Below are 25756 nucleotides of genomic sequence, written 5' to 3' on the forward strand. Positions count from 1 at the left end.
CATAGTCAACAACAAACAAATAATTTGCAATTTACAGTCATATGTTGCATTTACAGAAGTTTTAAAAGGAGATACAAAGGTTTTCTGTTGAATGAGTAAATGAGTTCCTGCACAGAACTTAATAATTTAGGTTCAAGCATGAGTTTAATCTTTTATTTCATTAAAATTAAAAACTACAGTCATTGCTATATCAAGGCCTCTGGACATGCATTTACTGGAAAAAAGCCAAGTGAAGAGGTTTGTATGCTTTTATTCACTGTAAGCCTTCTTATGCAATCCACTCAAATTTCCCAATAAAGACACTAAATCTCTTGAAATGTTAATATTATTGGCTGTTTTTCCAGTTTATGCAGGTATACAATCCATCGAAACCCCACTTTGTTTTTTTAATGTCAGCACCTCAGTTTTTTTTTTCCACCCACATGCATTTCCCCGTAAAGTACTGTGCTCTAGATTGTAAATGCATTGATTGGGGAATAAATTATGTCAGTGTGCTACCAGTCGCACAGCTCTCATCCGCAGGCAGACACAACAATACACTGTACTTCAACAGCTGATGGGAAATTCAGCCACATGTGAAGAATGGCAGCAATAAAACATCTAACCTTCATCGACTCGTACGCTCACAAAAAGACGAGTCCCTATAATTTCTTGTGATGATGTTACTCATCTAAAAAGGGCTATTTCTGTCCATCTTGTGTTGGTTTGTGTTTTATGAGAAGCACACAGGGCCGATGTCCAGGCCAAACTCCTGATCAGCCTTTCCAACATCCATGGGGGCCAAGTCCACCACTGGCAGCCTGGCCGAGGTTTGAGTCCTGTACTCGATCACTGTCTTGCCCCACTCTCCGTTTGATTTCTGCGGGAAAAGAAAGACAGACAAATCTGTAAGTGTCTTCCAATCGCTTCTCATCAAATCCTGCAGAAGCATTGTGCAGCTTCTTACCGAGCAGCCGTCCTCGATGACGGCGTATCGGAGGCGGTTGTTGCCTTGCGCCCTCAGCTCCTGGCCGTTGGAGCCTCTGAGGACCAGGGCTTTCTTCAGACTGCTGCTCTTCTCGTCTTTGTACGCCACGCTGTTCCTGCAGTGGTAGGTGATGCTCTGGTGCGACTCTCTGGACAAAAGCTGCAGCAGTTTCAGCTGAACTGCCACGGCGTTCGGCTGGTCCTCCTTATTTCCATAGCGGAACTGGAATGAGATGTCAACATGACATGATTACACCCAGGGCATGCTGGATTTCACAGATTTCTAGGCTTCTTGATAGAAAACTTTTTTTGACTAAACGCCAAACAAAAACCCAAGAAATATTTTAAATCTTCCTCAAAATTATTCTTACTCTCATTCCACTGTTCATGTCTGCTCCAAACCAGACAGGTTTGTTGGCACTGGGACTGGATTTCGTCCACCAGGCTTTACTGGGAATGTTGGCCGGATTGGCAGAGATGCAGGTTTCACCACTTTCCATATTGCAGAAGACCTTGATGGCATCCTTTGTGCTTCCTTGATTTGGATCAATCCAGTACTCACCTACATCAACAGTACAAGCAAAATGACTGACAGGACTTACATCAACAGGTTTGGCTACAAATAGCTGAGAATAATGTCTAAATCAGCAGAAAACAGGAAAAAAAACAGAAGAAAAATAAGACCCTCACCGCTCTTCTTCTGAGGGTAGCACTGCTTTATGTCCTGGCAGGTTTTCGCTGGGTTCATCTTGCTGCCATCAGGGCTGCGCAGGTTTTGCAGATGTCCGCTGAGGGTCTTCAGTGTGGCATAGACTCCGGTGTCTGCACGCAGGACGGCCTCGTTCTTATTGGGAAGGGCTTCATCTTTGTTAAACTCTGGAGGTGGAGGAAGATCAGCAGCCGCATCTCCCTCAAGGAATTCCACGGCTTCTGGCACACCGCCGTTTCCGTCATAATCGTAAGAGGCAACAAACAGGTCCTCCGCAGCCGCAGTGGGGGGTCCTGGGGGGCCTGGAGGGCCGGGTGGACCGGGTTCGCCTTGTGGACCCTGGCAAAGGAAAGATAAATACGAATTGTTTTTTAAAACTTTATTTTTGCCATGTCAGCAGTGGGAACAAACAATGATTGGTCCATCCGATCCTTTTGTCAAGATTAAATTTCATACTTAGGATCCACAGAAGTTGATCCATAAAGATTATGTTGACCCCTGACCTTTTTGTCTAGCACATGTTTTTGACTGTAATGATGCCAGCGTTTATCAGATAACAGATCTGGTCCAAGACTTCCTCTTCTGTGTGCCGGTGACTGTTTACAGTCCGATAAGCAACTTGAGACACAATAATGGTGTCAGATGACATTTTGGCTAATCCGTAGAAACAGATATTTGCATACAAATGCAGATAAAGGATAAATAAGATAATAAAAAGTTAAATCATTGTCAGACAATAGCCAATGGGTTGCAAAATTCCATTTTGGCCAATGAGCTGCACCTCTTTTATTCTCTACTCTTTACATGGATGCAAACCAAGCATGCTCAAACATGATTGGTCAATACTGCTATGACCACAAATGCAAACGAGCACTCTTCCGAGACAAAGATTCTGCATTCATATGCAGATATCTGTTTTTAGAGATTAATCTTTTTGAGGCTACACCTTAGATAGGTCTGATATTTGCTCAAAGCTTGTTGAATATTGTAAGTTTAACATTTGCAAAAACAATGACTAACAGCAATGTTCCCTCATTTTTAACACAACATTAGAAACCCCAATGCCCAGGGCAGTAGCCAGGATTTCAAACATATTGACTGTATTTGCTTCAGTCTTCTTTCAGGACAATACCAACAAACTAAAAGCTGTTTACCAAATGTAAACAAGTGTCACCTGTTCCCCTAATTCTCCACTGGATCCTCTGCTTCCTGGAGCACCCATTGGTCCGGGCTGTCCGATGTTTCCTTCCTTTCCTGGAGGCCCTACCACTCCTGGAGGACCCTATACGATGAAACAGAGAGACATTTGCTCTGTAAAATAATTCAAATCCTCACTGTAAATTCCACACGGTGCAGTTATACACTTACCCTTGGCCCAGCTGGTCCCACAATACCTACAGCTCCTGGCTCTCCTGTGGCGCCCTGAAATAGAAAAGACACTGTCAGTGTTGTGTTTTAGTGTCTGTGTTGCACTGGCCACAGTTTGTATGTTAGAAAACACCAATAATATCAGCTAACAGTAGATCAAAAACTACAGGAGATGTTGCAAAGGCACCTAAAACGACTTCTGTTGTTGAATTGAGTACAGGTACAGCTACAGTTTACACCAATTCTTTCACATTAGAAGAAGTCGTATCTGAAACGTATTTGAAGTGGTTGAAATGTTTTGCTTACAGTTGTTCCTGGCAGACCATGAAGCCCAGTGAAACCTCTGTGTCCTTTCTGGCCCCTCTCTCCTTGTTCTCCAGGCGCTCCTTTCTCTCCCTGTGGTCCTTGAGGGCCCTAAAGGGTGACAGTTCAACACAAGTCATTGGAAAAGATCACGTTTTACACTGAAGCACCAGCACAAGCACCAATGTATTCTACTCTTACTCTTACTTCTACTCATTGATTTTATATTGTTGAGTCATGCTTACCGCTTTCCCCCGTACTCCAGCTGGTCCTTGTGGTCCAGCGGTGCCTCTGGCACCCTAAACTCAAAAAAAGCAAAGAGACATGACGGACCAGAAATTGCAATCGAGATGTACAGATGTAGCATATTAAATTTAAATTAGTGATATTTCTGTATATGGAACTCACGCTATCGCCTTTTGGTCCTGGACCACCCGTCAGTCCCACAGGACCCTCAGTACCTGGAGACCCTGGAGCACCTGCCAAACCCTCTGTACCAGAATTACCTCTGTCTCCCTGGAAACACACACACACCAGTGGTGAGTACACACACTCAATGCATGGCACATCCAGCTCACTAAAAATAACACACACACACACACACACACACACACACAGATATTTAATCTTACCCTTTCTCCTACGAGACCGTCCTTACCAGGAGACCCCTCTGCTCCTGCGATGCCCTGAATTAACACAGAACATGGAAAGATAAACCGCAAAAGTAAACCAAAAAGTGTGCACATGAAATGACCACAGTGAAATATAGACTACAGGGGGATAAAAAGCTGAATCATCAGCAAAGAAGAGATTACATAATCACAATTTTTGAGGTATTTTGGCTTTGATAGTCCCCAGTTTGGACAAATAAAGAAGTATCAATAAGTCTGCTTTTGGAGCTGATACATATAGAAGTTCATGTTTTGAAGGAATAATATGTAATGAAAGTTGCTAAAGGCTCCAATCAAGGCTGGATAATGACTGAGGCAGGCAGGACGCACCTCAGGCCCGGCGTCTCCTCTTGGCCCGGTGGCTCCAGGCAAACCAACCCCACCAGCAGGCCCTGTGCCGCCAGGAGGTCCAGGAGCTCCGGCCTTTCCTGGTGGACCCTGAGAAAACAATAAATCCAAAGTGAAGTGAAGTAAAAAAGACACACAACTTTTCAACCTCGTGAACTGATTTTGGTGAAAGTGGATAATATTTTAGAGAAAAGATATTTTCTGGTCTGGACAAATAGTTTTACTTGTTGCTAAAGTAACCGTTAAAGGCTAACAAACATTCAACGCCATTGGCTACTGTAAATGCCATTTAATATCTGCTGCTTGGTTTTACAGGAAATTCAAGTATGCAGAAACAAACAACGCTCCGTCAGCTGTTTCATGGGAACTTTCTATAATAATTATTAAATTAAATATAATTATTGGGGTGTTGGTAGGTTTGAAAAGTTAAGTAGCTCAGTGGCTGAGCTAGTGAATTGCAGTTTGGCTTTGTGTGGCTAAAACAATGAACAGCAAACACAGTCAGAAAGACCACATACAGCAGGACCAGGAAGTCCCAGCATGCCTCTCTCTCCTCTGAGTCCAGGCTGACCCACGACGCCTCGCTGCCCAGAGGTGCCAGCAGGTCCCGGAGGCCCATCAGGCCCCTGACAGAGAAACACAAGAGCAGAGAAGCAATTGAAGCATCTCAGGATTTACTTGTGTACGTCTGCTGCAAGATCAACGCAGCCCAGACACGACCACTTCAGGGAGCTCCTCCCTGCATCTCACCGGAGGCCCGTCCTCTCCAGAGTCTCCTTTCTCTCCAGGGTTGCCCGACGGGCCTGAAGGTCCCCTCTCTCCTTGACGTCCTGGAGCTCCGTTCTCTCCCAGAATACCAGGAGGACCCTGCTTTCCTGGAGCACCTATAGGCCCATCTGCGCCAACAGCACCCTGAGAAACACACACAGGATCTTCCCTCAGTGAAAGCTGCTGATCCTTTATTGTTCAAATAGATAACTTGCAGATTGATGACAGTATGAGTTATTTTGATTTTTTCAAGCTGTTTTCTCATCATTTTTGCCACATGGTCTATCAACACTGACAAGAAGTATTGAAGCCAATTAACTCACAAGAGAACCAGCTGGTCCAACTCCTCCAGGCAGCCCAGGAAAACCAGGAGCGCCCTGTGAGATGAAAGCACTTCTAATGAGATGCGCATTATTATGTGTTACAAAACGCTCTAGAATAAGACTGATGACTATAAACAGAGAAATGGACTCGACGTGTCAAAATATGGAGCCTAACTCACCGCTTGACCCTGCGTTCCTCTGCCACCTTTCAATCCAGTCACGCCGACAGGACCCTGGAAACACACAAACCATCACAAAAATATATGCTGACATATTTCGCAACGAAAACAAGACTGCATGTAAATAAAAAGCAACCCTTGAAAACGAGAACTATGACAAAATGTGCTGCATATTATCTTTTTTCATCAACCAATAAAAACTAAATGATAAAGTGATGGCATGATGGTAACAGTGACTGTTAAAGTGATTGAGAGAGTGAGGCAGCTGTGGTCATGCTAAATGCTATTGCTAGCTGAGCAGAGAGAGAGAGACGAGAAGGATGCCTGTAACCATGGTAACTGTACACAACTAAAAGGGTAGAAACTGTTGCCTGAAAACTCAGAAACTAGAAACTCCTCACTGGTATTTATTTGGATTATTCACCCACTCTTGGATGAGGACATTGTGGACATTTTTTGTGTGTCTTCATATTTTTGGATGTGTACCTGTTCTCCGGATTTTCCAGCCATCCCCTGTGGTCCAGGTGCTCCTCCTTCTCCCTTCAGGCCTGGCTCACCTGTTTCACCTTTGACCCCAGGCTGACCGTCAGGACCCTGGGAAGGAGATAGGAAATAAGTCAGATTTGAATAGAGCCCGTGTTGGTTCATTCACTGTCTTCAGTCTTCGGCGGTCTTTAGCGGCAACTTACAGAAGGTCCCGGGAAGCCAACAGAGCCAGTTGGACCAGGCTCACCAGTAGAACCCTGTGAATATCACCACACACACACACAAAACACACTTTATCATGAAGAACTAAAAGCACAGTCATTCAAAAAATAAACCAAAATTTCTCCACAGTTTAATGTAAAAAATGAATTAATGAATGTTGGATAATAAAATGTTCTGCTGACAGCAATTCCTCTCGATCCCCGGCGTCCTGCAGGTCCTGGTGGTCCGGTTTCGCCCTGAAATAAAGCAACAGTCGAGTCTTTAAAGAACTTTAAACACAGCAAGGCTTTGCACACAGTGTCCTAACTTTTTTGCAATCAGGGTTGCACATGGACACGGCCAATCACATCTCCAGGCTCACAGCTCACAGCTCACCTTCTCTCCGTTGGGTCCACTGGAACCAGCAGGTCCAACAGGACCAGGAAGACCCTTTGAATAAAATATATTAGAATATCATATTTCACAGTAATAGTTAGATGATCTGACGGTTTAACAGTGAATATGTTGTCAGTCTTATTGTGACTCACTCGTGCACCGTCAGCTCCAGCTTTCCCCTCAGGTCCTTTCTCTCCAACAGAGCCCTGTTAGAAGAAATCAGGTTACTTTAACAAGCCACTCGATTGAACACACAGGAAACTGTGAGAAGCTGCTCAGGCTGCATCAAGCATGCGAGGAGTGTGACATTGTGACTTCGATAGCAGACCTGTGAGTGGAGAAGGTGGTGTCCCTGCCTTTTGATGATCAAATTGTTTTCTTCATTAACTTACTGCATCTCCCTTTGGGCCTGAAGGTCCTGATATGCCTCTCTCTCCCGGCATCCCCTGCAGTCCTTGACCTCCTGGCTCTCCGACAGTGCCCGCAGGACCAGGATTACCCTAAAATGTATGGAATCACAGGTACATGGTCAGGCTAATTTCAGATTTACATGCAACAAATTAAATATTATATTAGTATGGTTACAATACCTTTGGTCCATCTGGTCCTGGTCCACCTGGACTACCTTTGGGTCCCTGCAGCCCATTGGGCCCAATTTCACCTCTCTCTCCAGGAGGGCCTCTTTCTCCCTGCGGGGACAAACAAATCAAGATGAAACAATCTGTATCGAGTTGTAAGCAGAAGGTGATTTAAACACTGAATGGCTGCAGACACTGATAAGAGCTACAGCCTTGATCAGGGTGAGGACAGGACTCAGCAGGATAAATAGACTCACCCTCGGACCTGTACCTCCAACAGCGCCAGCCTCTCCAGCAAGACCCTGGAAAAAACAAACACTGCTTAATGTAATAAGATAAGACGAACTGTACTGACTGAACATCTTGACTTGACATTTGAAAATTATTGTTAGTGCTACAAATAATCTCTCTAATTTTAGTTTTATTTGTCGTACCTCATCACCTGGTTTTCCTGACTCTCCAGGTGGGCCTGGCAGTCCGGGCAAACCCTGAAAAACACCAACTCAGTTTTTACTTTGTGCTAGTTAAACAGATTTTTTTACTTTTAGCCACAGACGGACAAACAAAGGCAAATCAGACTCATTAATACACACAGGATCTGGTCACTTAAAAGCTACTGTCATCATAAATCAGTGTAAAATCATGTATTTGAGTAATAAACAGTATTAAAATTCTGATGGGCACCTGGAAACCGTTCAGTCCCTGTGGTCCCTGCTCTCCTCTCTTTCCTGCAGGACCCTAAAGAAAAGCAAATGGAAAATGACATGATCCAAACATACTGTTAACAAACTGATGATGATGATGTTAGGTGCTTACAGCTGGGCCAGTTGATCCGGCAGCGCCTCCCTCTCCGTCTTTTCCGTTCAGCCCCTGGAACACAGAGACAGTGTCTATCAGTGCATTAAGTATTGATGAATGTATGATTAATTCTGAAGTATAAATGATGTTATTTTAAGAGTGAAAGTAACTTGCCCTTTGACCTGGAGCCCCTGCGCTGCCAGCCTCTCCAATCTTCCCAGCATCACCCTAAAAATCAACAGGAAGCGCAACACAGAAGTCATCATCATCGTCATCATCACAGAGCAAATGTGATTTTCATTTTTCTAACTCCTGAAATTCACATGGTTTATTTTAAAGGGAGACATGACAGGTGGAAAGAAAACACATTCAGGGGTTTGATTGTAGTTCAGATTTCTGTTGAAGGCTTTTATGCAAATTATTGCATATCATTATATAGTGTAGTAAAACAAGAGTCGTGCTCACAGCAAAGCCTTTGGGTCCCGGCAGGCCCATCGGTCCAGCTGAACCTCGGCTTCCAGTAGAACCAGCTGGGCCCGGTTTGCCATCCTCTCCTGCTAAGCCCTGGAGAGGCCGAAAGAAATATGAACACATGAAGTCTGCCATCCACACTGAACTCGATGTCTGCAGAGGCAATCAGTTTTTATTGAACTGTTTTATGAGGTGAAAATAAAACTTCTCACTTACCATCGGTCCTTGCTTGCCCTCTGCTCCCTGGGCGCCAATAAGTCCTGTCAGACCCTGAGAAATTAGACACAAAATACATATTTTTTTTAGAATTTTATTCTGAAAGAAGTTTGTTATGATAAAAACATTGTAAAAATTGAGCAAAAAGTAACAAATAAAGCAAAACATTGCATGCTCAGCTGTTTACCCGAGCTCCAGTTAAACCCGGCTCTCCGTTCCGTCCCGGATCTCCAGGTAAACCTTTGGCGCCGGCAGACCCTGGCAGTCCTCTCTCGCCCTGGGCTCCCTGTTTGACCAAACATCAGATGTTCAGAAGCGCAGAAACAGATGTTCTCGTGCTGATGATCAGAGGGGTCATGGTTTAGGATTCTGAATTTAAAGTGAAGGACTCACCTTTTGGCCTGGTAAACCATCTGCACCTGGGAAACCTCTGTTTCCTGGAGCTCCCTAGAACACATCAAGGACACTTGTTTCAAGACTGCTTAAAGGATAGTAAAATATCTTTTTTTTTTTAGTTGACTCACTGTCTCTCCTGGAGGTCCTGGAGGCCCGATGGATCCGGCATCACCGCGGGGTCCACGCTTCCCGTCCTCTCCCATTGGGCCCAATGGACCCGGAGTTCCATGGTCACCCTAACATGACCCAGCAATAAATAATCGATCAATCAACATGAAAAATAACATTAAAAATGAGCGTTTAGGATTTTTTTTTCAGCTTACTCTTTCTCCCTTGAATCCAGCTTCTCCTTTAAATCCAGGCACTCCAACGTCGCCCTGTCAAAGGCCAGACACCCCGGAGGTCAAACCACCACAGCTCCCAGAGCATCAGACCATACACAGTCTCACACAACCAGGCCAATGAAGCATTCATCAAAGAAAATTAGATGAAACGACAGCTCTTACCACTTGGCCCTTTGGTCCTGGGGCTCCTGTAGTTCCCTGGGGGCCGGGGGGACCGGACGGGCCCAACAGCCCAGCTGGACCAATGACACCTGCGAGACCCTGGGAAGGAGAAGGATCCATCACAGAATTAATAAAAAAGATGAGCTGACAGCAGATTTACTACTTCTAATCCCTCGGTGCCCATAAGTTCTGCTGTTCCACTCACGCTTTGGCCGCGGGCACCTGGAGCTCCATCAGTCCCTGCAACACCCTGTTCAGAAACAAGACACCCACGAATAATTCATCCACAGCCTCACACAGTCCAGCAGAAGGCGCCATGTTTACAACAAAAGACAGATGGATGAAACTATAAGACACCTGCTGTCCAGTGGGTCCAGCTGGCCCGACGCGACCGGCGTCCCCTCTGGGTCCCTGCTGTCCTGGACTTCCTCTGACCCCTGTGGGTCCTGCCTCACCCTGCACCAGACGACAGATTCAGGTCAACTTCTCCAGTGATGCTCACGGTCTTTTATTAATGTTTAAAAGCTCAATATTTTGACATGGTTTGGGGTGATACTGATGAAATAATTGTCTATTCATGATCTGGTAAGACCCAAAACTTCCCAAATCTTTAATCTACAATAACAACCTCACCTTCATTCCTGGGCCCCCGGGAAAACCGGGCACTCCGGGGATTCCGATTGGACCCTGTAGTTAAAGAAAATTTTGTGAAGTAAATGTAAAAGTCAAAACAGCGTTTGGAAGCATTTCAGGTCTGCAGATGGAAGTCCTTACCAGAGGACCTGGTTTGCCAACATGGCCCTCTGCACCACGTTTTCCCTGAAAGAGGAAGAGAGGAAAACGTCTCAGCCCTGAAACAAGTTCTACATTTTTGCACATTGTCCAAACGAATGAAGATGTCGTGTTTTCTCACCACGGGACCAGTTGGTCCGGCTCTGCCTCTCTCTCCCTGCATGCCTGGCGGTCCCTGAAACAGAAGCCGGGTTCAGTGTGTGTGTAAGTGACCCTGTGTGAAATGCTCTGCTGGCCTGTTTGCTGTGTGTGTTGCCTACCAGTGGGCCTGGAGCACCCATCGCACCCGCAGTACCAGATGAACCCTGCAACAGAAGATGGAATCACTGATGGAGGAAGTATTTAGATCCTTTATTAAAGTAAAAGTACTGACACCAGGAAGTATTTAAGAACAAAATGTTATGCTGTTATTTTTCATTTAGTTATTTGGACTCATGCATCCATGTAAAAGTAGGATTTTACTGCTGTTGTTTTTGAGGTGGAATCAGTTGATAAGCAATAATAATCAATTGATAATTTGGTTTGGTCCAAAAAAATGCCCGAACCTCAAAATGATCAAATAATACATTAAAATGATCAAAATAAAACTTTTCAAATATGTGAAGCTGGACATATTTTTGCATGAAAAATTATAAACCATCATCAAAATAGTTGCTGTCAATCAGCCTCTCAATTAATCACCTAATTGTTTCAGCTCTACTTCTATAAACTGTCGGTTGGTTTAATTTCAAAAAAACATCACGTTTCATGAGCTTTTCATTTTGTAACTAAATTAATTGTATTGTAGTAAAATACAGTCTTTACCTCTGAGCTATAGTGGAGTACAAGTAAAGTACATGTACTTTACTGACCACTGGACATAATGCAGGTTTGAAATGTGCAGATAAAAGCTGCTGTTCGGTACCATTCAGTTAGAGCGTTACTATATTTAGTGTGTATCAAGTTTGTCAGCTATAACTTATTATATAACTGAGCATCATCGCTGTCCCTCCTCTGAGGGTTAAGTTGGTGGTTCTTTGAAGGAACATATGACTTAAAAAATGGAACAGAAACCTGAAATGACTCCAGAACAGCTCCTAATTTGGCTCATTTCATGAAACCTTTCAGTCAAGCGTTTATTGCAGGTTTATTTAGGTGAAAGCGAATCTTCAAAGCTGTTCTCAACGGCACTTATTTTTTAATATAGACCTCTTTTAATTAAGAGCATGAGTGGAGCAGAGTTCAAACCTAATGTATTCATTATATGAAGTATCATGCACTTGGAGAACCATAAGATCAGGCCATGAACTCATACCTTGTTTCCGACTGCTCCAGACTCGCCCTTTGGCCCAGGAAGACCAGCTTGTCCCTGTTGGAGAAATTCACAAACAGGCAAGTTCTTGATGTGTTTTGCACAGAAGCGTGAAAACACTCACAAAAGGTCACAATTTTATGAGTTTTGGTCGCGGAGCTCACATTGTGGCGACTTACCTTGTGACCTTTCAGTCCTGGGTGACCCGGGAGTCCTGGGAATCCTCTTGCCCCCTGCATTTAAACAAATAATGAAGTGAGGTCTTGTCTTTTTCTGCCATTTCCCTCACAGTTCTGGCTATAAAACTTTTCCAAGCTGTTGCCGTTTCCTGCTGCCGTGTCAGCTGAGAACCACTAGATGTCAGCCTCCACAGCTGTAGTAATTGTGTTTCATCAGGGCTTAATTGTGTCACCTGGTTGGAATTAATATTCATAGAATTGACTGTTTACCGTAGACCCTGGAAATCCTGGTTCTCCTGCAGCACCTGCAGCTCCAGGTTCTCCCTGAGCAGAAAAGAAGAAATGATAACTCATAAAAAAAGATCTCAACTGATAAATTACTACAGATATTTAACATTAGTGACACTAATGCCAACAGCAATCATTGTCCCAAGTAACCATAATAAAAAAAGCATTAAATCTAGCCAATAATAATAATACTAAGAATAACAACAATAACAGAACACTTGTGCTGCTGTAGATAATAATAATTCTGATAGCTTAAACATGGTGGAAGACATATTCAGAGCCTTTACTGTAAGAAAAAAAAGTGGAAAAAAGTTAATTTTAGAAACAATATTCTTGCAGCACTGACGGATTTTGCCACTTTTTGTGAACAAAAGAAGCCATAAAGGACTCAGTTAAGGATTGACACGACCCAATAAGCTCGAAAATGCATCATAATTAAAAACTGCTCATGTTTTGAAAGTAAAATCTTTCTTTAACGATTCAATATTGTACCAGTACAGTACTTGAGTTAACGTACATAGATGAAGGGATAAAAACAGTATATAATGTATTTTCAAGTATGTGTTCATGAGTAAAGCGACTCACATCAGCTCCGGGTTTTCCTGGCAGCCCGTCTGGTCCTCGATGACCCGGCTCACCCTGCGAACAACCAAAAGGAACGACTTTTCACATTTCACATTGCACAGTTAAACAAGTTTAGATGCTTTGTGTGAATATGAGCATCAAACAGAAAGTATGAAATAAGAACAAAAATGTTGGTACCATTGGTCCTGGATCTCCAGCCTCTCCTGGAATTCCCTGCCCACCACTTGGACCCTGAACAGAGCACAAACGGTCACTTATGAAATACAGCTTTGTCAGCCAAAGAACGATTACATGGCAAAAATCTTAGGTTACAGCGACCAGATATGTCACTGAAGCCTTGAAATGTTTGCTTGAAGGTCAAAACTTACTGATGATCCGGTCGGCCCTGGAGGTCCTCGAGGTCCTGGTTCTCCCTGAAATTACAACATTTCACACAAGGTGCTTGAAATTATGCATTAACATCCAAACTTTGCATGCATATGAAATATATAATAATTTTTTTTTTTTGGGGGGGGGGTTATTTGCAGCGCTCACCCTTGATCCTGATACCATCCCAGCCAGACTAGATTTCTCGTTGAAACCTGAAGCCATCTGGGACACGAGGTTGCCCTGAAACGATTTAAAAGAACTATTTAGAGGGAAAAAAACTTTATAGAGGAGTGGTTTGATTTCCTGCATATTTTTTTTGCAGTGATGAGACAGTGCAACAGTTAATTGACTCGGAGAAAAACTCACCCCAGGGTGGGTGGGATGGCCCGGGGGTCCTGGCTCTCCTGGATTTCCTGGCACACCAGGCTCTCCATCAAATCCCGGAGGCCCTGCAAAGCCCTGCAGGGGTCATGGTGAAACATGATTAATGAGGGACAACACACTCATCTGAGGTCTGATCAGTCCTTAAAGATTATGTTAAAACAGTACGGTAATGAAAGATCAAAATTAATTTAATGATGATTAAAGATGGAGCTTCTTCCTGACAGTTTCAATGATTTTCTATGTGTTGACAGAATTTTTAAGCATGATGTCCCAAAAGGTCCACGCAATAACCAGCTTGATGAATTTTCAGGCCATTGCAAGGAGGAAACCTGCAGAAAGAGCCATGCACAGGGCCACTGTCGGGTGCTTCTTCTTGTAGATCTACAGTGTCAACTATAAGGACCAGAACTATTTGTTCACTGCAGTCGACGATCAACGGATTCATCCAGACTCACCCGTCTGCCTTTAAAGCCTCTTGGTCCAGTATGTCCCTGAGCTCCTGGAGGACCCTGAATCAGAAACACAAGTATAAGAGATACATATTTCAGCAAGAGATTTGCTGTATTCAACCACAAAAACATACGTCTTCAGTTAAAAACATGTTATATTACATTACAGCCATGTTAAAACTCATAGCTTTGCAAAATAGGTCCATCAATCTTTGCACAGAATATAGAAGAAAATGCGTTTTTATTTCTTTTTTCCAGACAGCAGGTCAGCAAACAATACTGGCCTGTGCTGCTGTGACTGCACTGTATCAGCATCACTCAGTTGTCTGCAGTTTGTTTGCCAACTAGAAACACTATTATGACACTTTGGTGCCCTCTAGTGTCCAAATTAGTGCATAGACATGATTATCAAGGAGATCATTCAAAAAGGCCTTCTGTCATCTCATGTAAAGCATTTCTTTAACTCCATGGATTATACTTCATTCCCAAAGACACACTGGCATTTGTCACAGTGAAAATGAGAACAATATAATAATAAAAACCCACCGCAGGGCCGGGAGGTCCAGGGAGTCCCACCACCTGAGAGGAAAACAACAGACATCAAAGCAGTTTATATGAACTCACTTTTGAATCTAATGGAAGCTGAAATATACTTTTTAATTTTAAATAACAAACTCTTTATTTCATGAGATTACTTACATATGGAATATCACCTGGTTCACCTTTCTGTCCCTGTTAAAGAAACATGAGCAACTGGTTTTAATTTAAAGAACAATAATTTTTACAGTGGTTTTAAATATGAATCCATGTCAGACTGAATCGTGACTTACCTTGAAGCCCATAATTTCTTGTAGGAAAAGATAAAAAAAGGAAAAAAATTAGACCTCAACTTCATTTGCAGTCATATACCCTCCCAAATCTAAAGGATTTGTGCAATTTAGCCTTCATCAGTGGCCTGGCTGGCCAGTGGGATAACAATCTGATTCATCTCACCTATCATCCTGCTGGCACTGGCAAAGCTGTCACACACGGGGCAGCACTCTCCCTCAGGTGTGACGACCTTCTCGCAGTTTGACAGCAGTTCACACTGCACCTCATCGCAGATGGCGACGCCGTTGTCGCAGACGCACACGCGGCAAGGCTCTGGTTTCCAGATGTCGTTGTGATGGTGGACCTCCTCATCGACCGTGCAGCTCTCCCCTTTCTTCTCATCTGCAGCTGTGACAAAGGACGGAAACAGGTAGGGTATTTAGAAGGTGACACATGCTGAGGCCTCAGCAGGATGTCTGGATTAACGCCTTTCTGACCTGTTGTGGGGTCTGTGTTGGGAGTTGAAGCTGCAGTCAAGCACACAGGGCAGCACTCGCCCTCCGGGGTCACAGTTTTCTGACAGTCACCGAGGTCCTCGCAGACCACGTCTTCGCACACGGCGGTCCCCATATTGCACACACAGATCCGGCACGGCTCTAGGCTCCACATGTCGTTGTTGGCGTAAACTTTTCCATTTTCTGTGCAGGTGTCTTCATGAAACAGAAATGTAGGGAAACTGAATTAGTGTCTGGGTTGGGTTTGAATTTCAAAGTGCAAAAAATTACTGTTGATCATTTAACATTATACACTTTCTCACGTTCTCGCCTTGAGTTATGAAAAGGTTGACACCAAGCACATGTCTGTATGCCAAATATGAAGCTAGCAGAGGGGCTAGTTAGCTTAGCTGCACAAAACACAATGTGTGAGCTGGTAAGATTTAGAGGTGCTGGTAGGCAGACTTTGTTATCTGTTAGCTGTCTCTGTATGCTCTTTATGCTAAGCTAGGCTAGATGGCTGCAGTTTCATATTTAGCATACATCCATTAACGTGGTACTGACCCTCTCATGTAACTCTTGGTCAAACACGTGAAAGTGCATTTCCCAAGATGATCTTTTTCTTTAAATACTAAATCTTAAATTCTATCTGCAAACTCTAACATGCTTAACTTTCATGCCAGCAATTATTCTGAAAGGGTCAAAATAGTCCTGTTGTTTAAAGCCCATATATGTAGATCAGTTGTGTTTTTAGCATCCTCCACATAGCGGCTTTAAACAGTGCATCTATTTTTTTTTAAATACACATTTCATTGAAAATTTGGTTGAAATACTTTCATCCTTACTTGGTCCTGAAATAGAAAGCAACTCACGATAAGTGGAAAGACAATAAATGTGTCAATTACTAGAATAAAAAGTGCAGTGAACAACATGGCAGTGCACAAGGTGAACGAGGCAGCAATTTCCCTGAGGAATACACCTTATTTGGTACGTAAGTTACTGCTCAACTTTCTTTTGTGAGGCAGTAAAACTGGTAGCAGCATAATTTCCACCATTTCAATCCTGAAATGGCTGTCAGTGTGTACTTTATGCTTATTGACAGATAAAATTGCTACCAGTGTTTTTTTTCTGCACAAAAGTTGGTTGAAAAGTGATCTTATTTGGCAAAAAGTAAATGTATTCCTTTTGCAAACTGACAGTGGAGTCAACGGGAAACTCGGGAGACCATATTGCAGAATTAAAAAGGACATGTGGAAGTTGTGTGCACAGGATGGAGCCTGAAGAGGAGGGCTTCAGGCTGGGAGACATGACAAAGAGCACCAGCAGTCCTGACACAGGTGGGAAGATTGTCAAACTGCTGAAGGTGAGTAAACTCAACACAAACGCTGCAAGAAGGCAACCAGGATGCATCCACAGGATATATTTTGGTCAACAAATGTGCAGGTTACGTTCCAGTTTACCAGTTACAGCTGCAGCCACGCACACGGGGCAGCACTCGCCCTCTGGGATCTTTGTGGTCTCGCAGTCACCTACATCCTCACACACCACGTCCTCACAAACCACCGAGCCCATATCGCATATACAGACTCGACATGGCTCTGGGTTCCATATCTGATTGTTGGCGTAGACTTTGCCATCCTCTGTACAGGAATCTTTATAAAAAAGAACAGCAACTGACATCAGTACCTGAGGTTGTTGTTTGTTAGCTTGTACCATACAATTTTTCTGTTGTCATTACCCCTCTGCAAGAAAACCCAAAGCTCCAAGATTTCACATGCATTGCTAACCAGATTAGTTTCTCAAAACCATTGACTTGATCTTGATGCTGCTAGAACACTGGAACAAACGCAACTAAGTGAAGAATGAATAAATTGCAGCACATCATATCTTTGGAGTCCCAGAGTTCTTATTTGTAACGGTCGTCATTTTTGCTGGGTATTCAGGACGTGATTTCAGTGAAAGCAACTTAAAAAATTAGCAAAATATAGCAAACACTCATGTCATCTTTGCTACGACATCCTCACAGTAGATACAAAGAAATGCAAAAGACAGCAAGACAAGAAAATGATGGGATGAAACACAAAAATCGCAAACAAAAAGGATGGACTTAACTTTAGTACAGTAAGGGGTGAGATTGACAGCATCATTTTGATATGAAACTCTTTAAAGCAAATGAAAATCCACATAAATACACCAAACGTGGATTTTTAAATGCACTCTGCCAAAGATCAGGTTCAGAATGGTTCTTATTAAATATTCATTACCAGTTTTATTGTCCATGCTAGGAGGATGTGGTGTTGCAGTCGAGCACACAGGGCAACACTCGCCCTCTGCGGCCTCGGTTGCTTGGCAGTCCCCTAGCTCTTCGCACACCACTTCCTCACACACCACTGTCCCCGTGTCGCAAACACAGATCCGACACGGCTCTGGACTCCATATCTGATTGTGGGAGTAGGTCTTTCCATTTTCTGTGCAGGTATCTTCATGAAACAGAACAGCAACTGACATCAGTATTATGGGTGACTCCCTTTCAGTTGGCTGATGGTGAAGTCTGTGTATCATTATGGGGTTTTTGATCATTAGACATTTCATATTTTCCTCATTTGTTTTGCACGACTCAATGCATCAAAGCCTCCATGAGATCAAGAAAAACACTAAACCTTTGGCGAAGCCCGAAGATGTCAGAAAGTTTTGCAAAAACCTGCACAGATCTACGATCCTCTCCTCTTTTATAATACTGTCCAGAAAGCCTGGTCACCAAAATAGCTCAGAAATTGTCTAAACTTCTGCGCCAGTGGAGTTAATCAAGCCATCTCCAGAAGTTTAAACCAAGAGAAAACAATCATGATTCTTGTGGTCCTTTAATTGCTCAAAAAGCTGTAAACACAATAAGGGGAAAGCTGGTTCCCTCAGCTCGAGATGTGGAGGCTTTGGTTGAGGGCAAATCAGAGAAGCAACACTTAAACCACGCTGGCACCTTGACTTGGCGTCAGCTGGACCACATGGCGAAAGCCACTATATGTGTGGGCCTACTGGCATGTAAGTTTGATGATTATAACACCCACTGTCTCCATCTGCAGCTGTGTTTCCTGTTTAAAGACATGATGTTGACTTTTACAAACCTGTAGGCAGAGCTTGGTTCAAGCAGAAATGATCTTTCTAGGCGGGATAAACATCAGCAGACCAAGTTGAAGAACCAAGTTTTTCAGTGCAGAGCTGTTGAAGCTCGCAAACTTTTACTCTAACTTCTGGGTAAAAACTCTCATGAACTTAAAGGCACTGCAAAGACAAACAGCTGGTTTGAGTTTTTCTGGTTGATCAGATCACATGTTGAAGTCAGGTGAAGCGAAGCAAACCTGACATGGTACCAGTTTAGAGCCAGATGGGTTTGGTTTCCACTCGATTTCCATTTGGCAAACAGAAAGCCAGATGCCGCTGATGCCATTGTGAATAAATAGCTGCATCTAAAAAACAAGCTAAAGACTAAAGACGCGTTTGCTGTTGCATGTCGGGCTGCAAACAGGGACCTATACCACAAAGAGAGACTGCCAACCTCACAGTCTGACCAATCAGATCACTGGAAAACCTGTGACATCATTCCTACAGGATAGTAACAGGGACAAAAACTTTGCAATAAAGTGACAAATAGTAAACAGAATTTGGGATTGTGCTGTTTTAGGCTTTCTGTGCATCCACTTGATTACAGCTGCTTTTTAGGAATGCAAAGGTTATTTTATTCCTGACAGCGCTGATGCTTTTACGCTCTTATTCCAGCACTGCAGCTCAGAGTAACACGAGGCAACTTTCTGATAATCACTGGACATAAAAACTGTGTCCACTGTTGCCTTTTCTTGAAAAAATAATCCACACATGTGAAATATTTCTGATGATTACACTTTTACATAAGTAAAAGTAGAATATGGCTGACAGACTAAAATGACTTCATGCATGAAACTCCCTTGTCACACAGTCAGAAAAACCCCATAATGATGTGTCACAATCACCAGTGTTCCCTGCAGCAGGGAGTGAAGGTGCAACAGCAGTCATTTCCATTTACCTGCTTCAGTGTCTGCACCGCGAGTCGGTGCCGCAGTCGAGCACACGGGGCAACACTCGCCCTCTGGGGTCACAGCCGTCTGGCAGCCACTTAGCTCCTCACACACCTCGTCCTCACACACTACTGTTCCCATGTCACACACACAGATTCGACACGACTCTGGGCTCCATATCTGATTGTTGGAGTAGACCTTTCCGTTTTCTGTACAGCTGTCTGAGTCAAGCAGAGCAGCAGTGAGCATCTGGACCAGATGTGCATGTAAGTGGCAGATTTACACCAAGTACTCCAAAGGCCATGAAACATTTTCTCTGTGTTGGAGACAGTAGTAGGTATTAGTAGAGTAACTTTTAAAAATAAATAAATAAGGAACTAAAACATAAGGACACACAACCTAAAGTCTTTATTGGCACTGTTTGATTTCATTAGTTTTATTGATGGATTTTGATTTCAGAAGATTTAAAAACATGATCAAAAATGTAACATAAATTTAAACATAAAAATATTTAAGACCAGAATTGCATGTGTAAGCCAGAAAAATACATTTTTAAACACCTAAACACTGCAACAATAAGGTTGTGTAACTGCACTTTCTACCTTTGGCCAGCAGGCCGCACCCACCACTAAGCAATGAGCTTTCATGCACGCTTCGATCCGCTCACATTGCAAGCAGAAGGCTGAAATCAGTCCAAAACTGTGTGTCATTCCATCACAGCTCCATCGTAGGGCCCTCTTTGGGTTTATGGATTAGTTTTGTCGACCCATCTTTTAAGAACACTGAATCCAGGGACCAAAAACCTTCACAAAAGTCCATTAAACACCCCAGATGGGACTTGAACCCACAATCCCTGGCTTAGGAGGCCAGTGCCTTATCCATTAGGCCACTGGGGCTAAAAAACCAATAGCTCTGTGTCGCATTCAGGAGGTATTTTTGCTGTGGCTCATGATTGACAGTGAAGTATAGATTATATCCAGTACATTCCACCATTGATGACCAACATCTAAATGAAGCGAGCGTCAACCTCGTTGCACTTTACAGTTCACAAGGTAAGTATTGTTTTCACTGCAACAATCCTCAGACTCTTTGAAGGCACGAAATTAAAAAGGCATAAATTACACTAACGGCCAATGGACTTTGCTGCTGCGAACCTGAAGGGGAAATTCCACAGATCCAGAGTCATTTTCCTGGAGTTCAACTCCACATGTTTATAAGGAAGGTAAAAAAAAAAAAAAACCCTAGTGATGTCATCAGGGTTGGAGAGTTTGTGTTCTACTTAGGGTTTGAAAGATGTTGAAGATGCCAGGTGCATTATGGGAAGTGTAGTATCCAGCTGTGTCTGGAGTTTAACCCACACTAGGAACTAAAAGTCAGGAAATCTCAGCTGTTGCTGCTTCAACTAGACCATCCTTTTTTTTTATTATCTTTTACCACCCAACCATTTTTTGTCTCTCACAACGCCAAATTTCATTTGATTTTATTTAACATTTGTTATTATAGGGACAAACCATTGCCATATCGCAGTATTTATAGCCTATGCTCCTCTGCAATGCCTGACCGAGGTGTCCCTTTAAAACACTCAACAAATAAAAACAGCAATTCAGTGATATCACCATAAAGCTTAAGGACAAGCAACAGACCATTCATGACTTGACTGATCCACCCACTACGTCACTGGACCCTTTCATGCCTCAGTTTTCCAAATGAACGAGTCACTGGCATGTTTCAGCCATGTACCGCAGTCTGAGAACTGTGTTTTTAGTGGATTATGTGTGATTAAATGAAGCTATGTTCATATATTTGAGGTAAACCTGCCCTCAGGGGAAGACTGACAGCTCACCGATGTATATGGAAAACAGAACACAAGCATCTCTTCGACAATTCACTTTCAGGTAAATTGCCACTGAGCTGCACTTGGGCAAGGCACTTCAATAAGCCAGTCAGTGACTAGACTGTGGTTGAGCGCGACAGGCTCCTGGCTCTAAATGTGTCTATAAATGTGTTTGTATGCAAGTATGTAATCATTTTTGCACCAGCAGTGTCTCTCTAGAACAAGATGAGACCTATAGTTTTCATGTTGGCACATCACGGTGCACAAAATCCACCGACATGTCGTGTAATCAAGAGGTATGTGAAAATGTGCCCACGGAATCCTATAATTTACTTACATTTAGAAAAAGTGAAACTCGGTAAATTCCACTGGTGTTGGTGCTTCATTAATGTTTGCAAGTTGTAAATAGTAATATTTTTTGGTAAATCAAGTAGAAAATCCACCAGTAGTGTGAGATAATTTCATCCGTTTTAATAATTTACTGCAAAAAAAAAGACATTTTCTTCATGGTTTTAATAATATTAATATCAAGAAATTATGTTGTTAAGAAATAACATAAGAAAAAATGCTCAGAGGCGGATTTAACATTCCTCATAGTCACATTTTGACTGCTTTAAAGAAAATAAAGGCATTTGAAACAAAATGAAAATTATTTTTTTTGCAGTTTTTTGCAGCAATCTGTTCATGCTGATCACACATTGAAGTCCTGAACCATTTTTTGTCCATCAATCTTTAAAAAATAAATATGAAGAAAAAAAAGTGCAAAATAAAAAGAAAAGGGGGGAGCAAATATGACCACCTGCTCTATGAGCTTTGTGAGCATATTTAAGTCCTGGCAGTTTGGTGACATCCTAAGTACTAATTATGTGGTGGAGCCTCTCCCCGCAAGAGAGGCCCATTTTCAAAAGCAGGAGTTATTTCAGGGGAAGCCGCAGTGGCTGTATTATACGTTGGGCTTGGGTATAACTTGTGGCTTGTCTTTATTTTGGAGAGCAGAGAGGTGCCACACCCGGAGAAGCCTCCTGCTACGAAAAACTGCTTCACCCTGAGGAGCAGCTCGCAGGCTGCAGCATGTAGGAAACAGCAGCGATTTTTATACTGATGCTTTGCAGGAAAGTTCGAACCGACACACTCCTGTGATCAAAAACTGATTATAGCTTGGATATACAGCATGAGAGCAATTATCATGACTAAGCGAAAGGCTTCTTTTTAAGTGGAAACTGTCCGTGCAGCTCTCTGACCTTGTGGGTTGCAGACGCCTGAACCTCCTCAACTCAGGTTTATTATTAAACAATATTCAGCCCACATAGACTATACCTTAGGCCAGAGGTTTCCAACCTGGGGGCTGAGACTCCTCAAGAGGTCCCAAGATAAATCAAAGGGGGAACTAAGACAATCACACACCAGTTAGAAAAAACAAGAATTAAGAACAAGAAAAAAATCACTAAAATTAAAGGTAATTTTTGCTGTTTTCTTGTAAAAAAAAAAAGTGATATCTTCACCTCCTCCAGCCTCAATCTTTCAAACTACTCCAGAAGGAACATGCATTCACTCACACCCACATTACATTCATTGTGTCCATGCAAAGACAAGAAGTGTTGCAGAAGACATTGCTACAAATCTAACAGCTAAAACGCCAGAAAGGTAAATTCTCACTTGAAAGTCCATTAAATTCAACACTGAGTGTTAAAAAAAATCCCTAAAACCAATGAAAAAACATGTCGAGAGAGATACAAAAGAGCCTGCTGATGTTAGTTCCTCCCATTTAAAGTCACTCAGACAAACACACACATTCACATGCACCAAGCCAAGACCAGCACACTAAAATCTGAGATGGCCGGTCAACGTCTTGACAAGCTGACAGCCAGTATCATAAATCTCAGTGCAAAGTTCCTCCACAACAACAGACCAGGCTCAGAAACAGCCGGAGCAGCTGAATTCAGCTTGAAACCGCACTTGAACTCCACTTGTAACTCCAGTACAAATGCAGGTTCTGACGGTGATGTACTCATCATCATGTTGTCTATTGGCTCCCAACCTGGGACAAAATGAGGGACAGGAAAGCAGAAAAAACAATATTTCGCTGTCAAAAGTCCTGCTTATTTTTCAGATTTTAATCTTCTTGTGAATTACTGGATAATTTTGCTTCTTTCGGACCCAGAAATATTCTAATAAAGCCAGGAGTGATAACAACCAATATATACAGTCTATGTAACTGGTGACATGTGCAGACAACCTATTCTAAGGGGCAACAAGCTAAAAATAAACTTCGATCTCAACAGTAATTATAATGTGAAAGGAAACATTTTCAAGTTTTCATAAACTTTTTCAAGAGTTAGATGAGATGATTAAACCTTTTAGTGAGTGAGATTTAGACGTGCTCGTAAGATCAGACTGAGCCTGTTTCTAGTCTTTATGCTAAGCTAGGCTAACCGACTGGTGGTACCAATCTCATCAAACTCTTGCAAGAAAGTGAATACCTATATTTCTTCCACATATTAAACCAAACAGAAGTTCATATTAAGTGGGTAGATCAAAGGGGGTTATTTATATATCCCCAAGGTCCAATGTTCTCCACATCTACATACGTGCTCTCCCAGGGTCCTATATTCTCAGGATCCCATTTTCCCAGGTCTCTGTATTCCCAGAGTCCTATGTTCCCCAGTTCTACTTGTCCTCTGTTCTATATTCCTAGTGTACGGGGGTTGCTTGAACATATTAAGGATCGTGTTTAACAGAATATTTAACTGGTGAACTCAGGACTCCGGGATCATGGATACACTCCCAATCGTAGGGCCCCTTGTACAACTGTTTATTTACTTTTTAACTTTTTATGTGTATCTTTGTAATATATCAGAAACAGATCTTTATCAGGATAGTGTGGGTGTTGTTATAGCAGTAAGTGCTGTAAGACAGGGTAAAGAACATAAGGGGGCTGGAAGAGTCTCCAAACAGCCTTCAAATTACCCTTGATGTCAAAAAAAAAAAATGTTAACCTTCAATTAACTTAGAGCACAAAAATAAAGGTTTTGGCTTCTCTGAGCTGCTAAAACACAGCAGCAGTGTGTGTACTGATGTCATATTTTATTTGACTGATTTCTAAAGCTAGAATCAAACCCGTTCCTCAGTTTTTGGCCTTCAGTGATGCACCTGTCAGTCCACAGCTGGGGAAAATTTGCTCATCAGTGCAGCACTGAAAGGTCACATATAGTCGTAGAAACAGCTGATGCACATGTCACAAGCTTCAGGTATCAGCGGGCTTCTATACGTTAAGGCTTTCTCTTTTTGCAGCTTCAGTGGAGGTGAAGTTGGATGGAAGCGAGTGAGGCATATTTCATATCCAGCGTCCTCTCATTCTGGGTGTGTCTTGTCTGCCTCTGGCCCGAAGTCTGACCAAAATTAGTGGCCTGCTTTTGTCCATCCCCATCCGCGAGGCCACATCATTATAGCCGTGGCACTCAAAACCCCGTCATTCAGCCCCGACCTCGCACTGAAATAGCCCAGCCAGCCCTACGCAGTACATAGTGTGAGCTGCAGCCTGCATGGGGGAGGTATTTTTGACCCAGGAGCACATCCACTGGGACGTTTTATTTTAGTTTAGCCACATCTCCATCTTTAAAAAAATCATCTTGATTTTGAGATTTGGAGAGAAGTTACCCCCAATATAGACACTTTTCCTCCAAGAGACTGGAGCTGGGTGTCACTTTCTCCATCTCTAATTAATTCCTGAAAAGTTTGCTGCTTTCACCAGTTGAGAACAAGCTCTTAATCAGCACTTAGTGGCTTCATGAACAGGAAAATGGTGTGTCATTAAGCCATAATAAGCCTTTCTGGTCCAGGTTGTGGGTGTGATGTGAACCTTCAGCTCCCAAACCACAGGGCCAGTGTGGTCCGGCTGCTGCGAGGCACAGCGGCCCAGTTTCACTTATAAACTGAACACAAAAGAGAAACTTCCCAAACCACTTCCTAAATTTTGAAAAAGCATGAAAAGGATGTCACTTTGATCAAAAAGACAGAGGGAAGTGTTTTTATAGCACTTGGTTTTCAAATCGTGAATCACTGGATGACAGGAAATATGGAGGAAACATTGTTGTCAAGAGATACAAATAACACAAACATGAAAAAATACAAGCTTCCTGCCATTTGTAGCATTTAAAACATCCAAAAGCAAATTTTCCAGGGTGATGTTATGAATTTAAAGTTTACATATTAGCATGGGACAGGTGTTTATTCCAGCACAAAAGGCCACAGAGGCAGAAGAACATCTCATTGACACTTTTATGACCCTTTTGTGCCCCATGTTTGCATAATAAACCTGTCAGCAGCTGAAACACATCAGGCAGGAGCGGCCACATTTGGGCAGGTGCCACTCACCTTTTTTGGTATCTTCTTGGCAGGTCACGGCGATCACCTGAGCCAAGGTGATGACCAGGCAGAGGGTAATCCTAGAGCGCAGCGAGGGGTCCATGTCTGCATGCCAGACACGCAGCGTCCTCACACACAGACAAAGTAGTCAGAGAGAGCCTGACCCCGAGCTACAGCATCCAGA

General features: G+C 42.9%; 1 protein-coding gene and 1 non-coding gene across 2 annotated transcripts; both read right to left on the bottom strand.

Moving 5' to 3' along the window:
* Nucleotides 1–25756, bottom strand: LOC121627177 (collagen alpha-2(V) chain-like). Its single transcript, XM_041965894.1, has 55 exons — nt 25582–25756; nt 15328–15540; nt 15014–15238; nt 14851–14867; nt 14720–14752; nt 14567–14599; nt 14027–14080; nt 13554–13646; nt 13353–13427; nt 13187–13231; nt 12996–13049; nt 12819–12872; nt 12216–12269; nt 11946–11999; nt 11770–11823; nt 10736–10780; nt 10597–10650; nt 10458–10502; nt 10317–10370; nt 10041–10139; nt 9889–9933; nt 9684–9782; nt 9501–9554; nt 9306–9413; nt 9175–9228; nt 8969–9067; nt 8782–8835; nt 8560–8658; nt 8269–8322; nt 8113–8166; nt 7981–8034; nt 7731–7784; nt 7554–7598; nt 7309–7407; nt 7111–7218; nt 6871–6924; nt 6719–6772; nt 6526–6579; nt 6325–6378; nt 6122–6229; nt 5636–5689; nt 5457–5510; nt 5116–5277; nt 4884–4991; nt 4348–4455; nt 3979–4032; nt 3755–3862; nt 3592–3645; nt 3350–3457; nt 3044–3097; nt 2850–2957; nt 1657–2014; nt 1338–1528; nt 947–1189; nt 1–859 (listed from the first exon to the last, which is right to left on the bottom strand). Exons 1-55 carry the CDS (start codon nt 25673–25675, stop codon nt 713–715), a joined length of 4764 nt encoding a protein of 1587 aa, XP_041821828.1. The 5' UTR covers nt 25676–25756; the 3' UTR covers nt 1–712.
* trnar-ccu lies at nt 20197–20269 on the bottom strand. Its single transcript has one exon. It is a non-coding gene; the product is annotated as a tRNA-Arg (tRNA).

Source organism: Chelmon rostratus, chromosome 24 (assembly GCF_017976325.1).
Source record: "Chelmon rostratus isolate fCheRos1 chromosome 24, fCheRos1.pri, whole genome shotgun sequence".
Taxonomy (NCBI): Eukaryota; Metazoa; Chordata; class Actinopteri; order Chaetodontiformes; family Chaetodontidae; genus Chelmon; species Chelmon rostratus.

Coding starts and splice junctions, on each gene's coding strand:
- LOC121627177 (XM_041965894.1), bottom strand. CDS start 25,675: ATGGACCCCTCGCTGCGCTCTAGGATTACCCTCTGCCTGGTCATCACC. Junction 15,541..25,581: donor CCAAGAAGATACCAAAAAAG/GTGAGTGGCACC, acceptor TGTTTCATGAAG/ACACCTGCACAGAAAATGGA. Junction 8,167..8,268: donor CAGGGGCTCCAGGTCAAAGG/GCAAGTTACTTT, acceptor TCTGTGTTCCAG/GGGCTGAACGGAAAAGACGG.